This window comes from Berghia stephanieae, chromosome 5 (assembly GCF_034508935.2).
Source record: "Berghia stephanieae isolate SIO BIC M18660-M18661 chromosome 5, UCSD_Bste_1.3, whole genome shotgun sequence".
In the NCBI taxonomy this organism is placed as follows: Eukaryota; Metazoa; Mollusca; class Gastropoda; order Nudibranchia; family Aeolidiidae; genus Berghia; species Berghia stephanieae.
The window spans coordinates 77,309,612-77,314,611 of NC_088364.1; the positions used below are offsets into that span (position 1 = coordinate 77,309,612).

The window sequence follows — 5,000 nt, forward strand, 5'->3', positions numbered from 1 at the left end:
CCAACAAAACAACAAAAACAAAAACAAAACAAAACCAAAAAACAAAACAAAACAAAAAGACAAAAAAAAAACCCAACAAAACAACAAAAAACAAAAACAAAATAAAAACAAAACAAACACAAACAACCCCCCCCCCCCCCAAAAAAAAAAAAAAACAAAAAAAAAAAACAAAACAAAACAAAAGCAACATCCACAACAAAAACTAAAACGAAGGTTGCTTTGAAGGCAAATTTTTAATGTCATGAAATAAATACACTACACTTATTGCCCCTATAATATATCTAAATTATATCACATGATAAAGAAAACAATTTTCATTGTTTATATATAACCAGAATTCGTGAAAATTTCACGCCCACAAAACCCACGACCCTCGGCCTATCTATAAATTCTGTATTTATGATATGATCAGACCTCTATGTTTAACACCACCTGGTTTTATGTTGCAATTATAATTTAAGTTTCTTTGGAGCTTTGTCTTGGACGAATCTTTTGTTCTCCGAATTTATAATGACAGTCTTTCATTTTTTATGCTTTGCTTGACACTTTGTTTTATACTCTTCATATAAAATGTTTCACACATTTGGCAGGCTATATTGCTTTATGTCAATAAAAAAAGAAAAAGCAGAACAGAAAATAAGTGTGATAAAACGAAAAAACCCCAAACAAACCCACAAACAGACAAACAAAACAAACAAACACCCCCCCCCCCCTCCCCAAATAAACAAACCAAAAAACAAAAACAAACAAACCAAAATAAAACCAAACAAAGAAAAATTCCAACAACAACAACAATAACCAAACAAACAAACAAACAACAACAAACAAAAAGCAAGCAAACAAACAAACAAACAAACCAAATCCAAGAACAAAAACTAATAGAAATATAAACAAACCAAATATAACTGATACAAACCAGAAAAAAAATCCCGCAGAGATGTTTCCGCCAATTTAAACAGACCCAGCTAACCATTAAGTACCACTGAATGCAGAGACTTAGTTTCAGTTTAATAAGAATAAGATAGAGTCTTTATTAAGTAAGGAATCACGAGTAAAGGAACCCCCCCCCCCCCCCCACCCACCCCACTCTCCTCAGCAGGTTTTAAACCCACATCTTTTCGACCCTAAGGCTAATAGCTTACAAACCTAGCATGGGCTCGCTCGTATCATTCTGTTTTTTTGTTTTTTTTTTAAATCTTCCCCCTGATAAGTCTACCAAAACATTAATAAAACAGAAAAGAAGTTATTAGTCTTGAAATTGATATTGATAAACTTGCTAAACTGATTCCAAATTGCCAGATAGAGAGTTTTGCTGTAGCCACACACAATCACAAAACGCTTTCTTACAGTTTGGCCTGAAAAGTTTTATTTTATACAGTTAGTACTCGCTCGATTCTAGTACCCTGAATTCCAGCACGCTCTGCAATACGGTACGCTGGAGCTGGGTGACCGAATGCTACCTATATATAAAAAAATGAGCTTTAATACTTAACACGTAGGACGGGACATGATGCCTGTTAGGCGGTATTACATTTTTTTCGGACAGAAACAACGCTGTTAACTCCACGTACTCGTTTTACACACACGGCAACTTCTTTCACTAGTAACAGTGCGCTGCTAAAACAAGACGCACATTTTTGAACACTTTCGAGATCATGATTTTTTATACGAGCTTGGTATAGCCGGCATATTTTCTTTACCAATAAAACATTACAAAATTTAAACTGGACAGGAATTAACTTAAGGTTTGGTTCTTGCTGCTTGTAAATGTTCGAATATTTTTGGTTTCTACTTTGTATTGAAATAAGAATCAAAATCTTTTTTCGCACCCTATATAAGATATATTTTTTAAAGTCACAGAAATTATAAAGACGTTTTGTCAGAATACGTTAGAAGATTGTCCTTCCCCCCAGCAGTCATTTGACACTGATAAAGAGCAAATAATGATAAATAAATCATGAATCAGTGATAGAATGGACTCTAAAATGTCGACCCTATCACAGTTCAGCCTTCGTGTCGTGATCGATCTGGCAACAATGATTGACGCGAGCCCAAACATAAAACTGGCGTCAAATGCACATTTTTATCTCGTTGGAAAACCTCAATGCCTCTGATTGCCGCATTACCGCTGTAGGTCGGATTTCAACCTGAATACTGATTTGGAATAATGGATTAATCGCAGGTTTGAGAATAGAAAACGAAAAAAAAAACAAAATAAAATAAAAACACACACAAAAAAACAAACAAAAACAAACAATAAACATCATAAAAACAAAACAAAATCAAAAACAAAGCAATACAAAAGAAGAAGCAATCAAACAAACAAAGTAAACAAAAAAAAAATATCCACCCCAAAACAATCCCCCCCCCCAAAAAAAAAAACAAACAAAAAAAAAAACAACAAAAAAAAAAACAACAAAAAAAAAACCCCAACAAAATAAAAACAACAAAGGAACAAACGAAAAAGAAAACCAACAAAAGTAAAACAAAACAAAAATAAAGAAAACAAGAACAAAACTAAAACATATATATATTATATACTAGAGAAAACAATATAAATATATAGCCTGGAGAGAGAGAGAGAGGAGGAGAGAAGAGGAGAGAGAGAGAGAGAGAGAGAGAGAAGAGTAGGAGAGAGAGAGAGAGAGAGAGAGAGAGAGAGGAGAGAAAGAAGGAGAGAGGAAGAGAAAGAGAGAGAGAGAAGAGAGAGGAGAGAGAGAGAGAGAGAGGAGAGAGAGAGAAGGAGAGAGGAGAGAGAAGAAAGAGAGAAGAGAGAGAGAGAGAGAGAGAGAGAAAGGAGAGAGAGAGAGAGAGAAGAGAGAGAGAGATAGAGAGAGAGAAGAGAGAGAGAAGAGAGATGAGAGAGAGAGAGACAGAGAGAGAGAGAGAAAGAGACAGAGAGAGAGAGAAGAGAGAGAGAGAGAGAGAGAGAGAGGAGAGAGAGAGAGAGAGAGAGAGAGAGAGAGAGAGAGAGAGAGGAGAGAGAGGACTTACCCAGGCCTACTTTCGGGATGGCCTTCTCCCGGTATGGGTAACTGTTGAGTCCAGTGAAGTACTGCAGACCCGTGATGGTGTTGATGGGGTGAAGCTGGCTGTTGACGTTGATGGCGCTGACGGGGATTTGACCCTTCCACCCTTTCAACTTGTTGTTGTTGAACTGACTGGGAGGGAAGTTGAGGGAGTAGCGGGGATTGGCGAAGTACCCGTCGTCGTTGACTGAACAGATAGGTACATCCAGGAGACCTGTTTGAAATATAATATTTTAAAAATTGAGTTAATATTATCTAGTTTGAGATGTGAAGGAGAAGTCGTGACGTCACACCTTCCTGTCTTATGGTTCAAAACTCATTGGAAGTGTTTAACCAGACCTCCAACAATGCATAATAAATTAATAAGTTACGCATTGTATCATAAGGCGGCATAACAATTGTGACCCTTCGCCTCAAAACGGTTTTAAGTCGGGTTGGTAAAGATGTTGAAAATTGAATTTATAGCCAGGAATATCAGACTTGTGTTGAGTGTATACGATTTATTGTGGAGAATGGATAGCATATTTTAGGGTGCTAATGCCAACACGTTATATTTTTGACCAGTTTTAACATTACATTCGGCTTTTTAGCATCTGGTTCGTTCCGACATAATACCGTTTTGAGACGATGGGTCACAATTTGAGTGGCAGGATGTTTAGGCAGATTCTAAGGATTACGGGACGTGAATTAGCGAGGTTGGATGGTCTTTATTGACGACCAGCATAATATATTTAGACTAGAATATATGATACAATCACTCTATAACCAGAAGATCATTTACACAAGGTAAGTGTTTAGTCCTAGTGGTTTTACACTTACCATGGAATACGAACCAATTTAAAAAAAAATTATCGGTATTACAATTGTTATTATTACCCAATCTACCTTTCAAGTGTCATACCCTTCCAGGTATTTAGTCCTCTGAAAGAGTGGTTTTACACTTCCAATGAATTAAGAACCAGTTTTTTTACATCACAGTTTTTATTATTACTCAACCTACCTTTCAAGTGTCGTACCCTTCCAGGGTGGGGGTTGTGACGTGTGAAGAATGAGTTATGACTGAGTTGGCCGAACCGGTAACCTCCTTGCGTCATGGGGCGTCTGCCGAGGGTTTCCTTCTTGAAATGTTCAGTTGGGATGTCTGCACTGTGGGACACTTGGTCTCGCACTAGGAGGTCTCCGTTGGAAGGCCGAAACACTTCTGATGTCGCCATCCTAGAGAAGAAGGTAAAAATTCCAATAATGGTTAAAGTGACAAATTAGGGGACAGCTTTAAGGGGTAAGTCTGAAAGGGTCTATGAAACAGTGCCAGACAAAGCGGAATGAAAAATTACAAGGAAAAATCATCCCCAAAAATGAACCAACCCCCCTCCCCCAATAAAAAAAACACACAAAAAAACACAAACGAAACAAAAAATAAATAATTGAGCTTTTATATAGCGCAATGTCTACTAAACGTGCTCAAAGCGCTTTACAAAAGGTCCAGAGAAATGACGCCTATTAGACGATAATGCAATTTTTTTCCGACAGAGACAACGCTGTTAACGGCCAGATACTCAATTAACATCTGAGTAAGGCGAGAAAATGTGAGTAAAGAGTGTTTCCCAAGGACTCAACTATGCGCCGAGCGAGGCTCCAACCAAGGAACTTCTGATCCGAAGGCGAGTGTCAAACCACAAGACCACAAAGCCGCACATCGACAGAATAGAAACTTTTTTCAGATTTTTAACTTCATCTTCCGAGAATATAAGGATCCCGAAGAAAAGGAAAAGATAATCCCCACAAAATCAGCCTTCTTCGACAGGAGATTGAACCTAAGACCTCTTGATTGGCAATTGCCAATTTGTGTGAACGTTTAAGTTTATATGCTATGAAATAAGACTCTTGATTCACCCCCATAGAAAACTTATTTATTAAGATCTGTTTCAAAGGGATTGAAGAGTCCAGGCGATAGCTAAGGCGTTGAGTTAC

The 5,000-nt window shown here is 37.4% G+C and overlaps 1 protein-coding gene across 5 annotated transcripts in view; it reads right to left on the minus strand.

Moving 5' to 3' along the window:
* LOC144973641 (protein TBATA-like) overlaps positions 1 to 5,000 on the minus strand; it is a 54,357-nt gene that overhangs the window by 19,302 nt on the left and 30,055 nt on the right. For all 5 annotated transcript variants that reach the window (XM_078916346.1, XM_078916344.1, XM_078916343.1 and 2 more), the window contains exons 2-3: positions 4,030 to 4,244; positions 2,995 to 3,243 (exon numbers count right to left, since the gene is read on the minus strand). In XM_078916346.1, the coding sequence (XP_078772472.1) occupies positions 2,995 to 3,243; positions 4,030 to 4,243 (463 nt within the window). In that variant the 5' untranslated portion in view covers position 4,244. The remainder of the gene's footprint in view (positions 1 to 2,994; positions 3,244 to 4,029; positions 4,245 to 5,000) is intronic.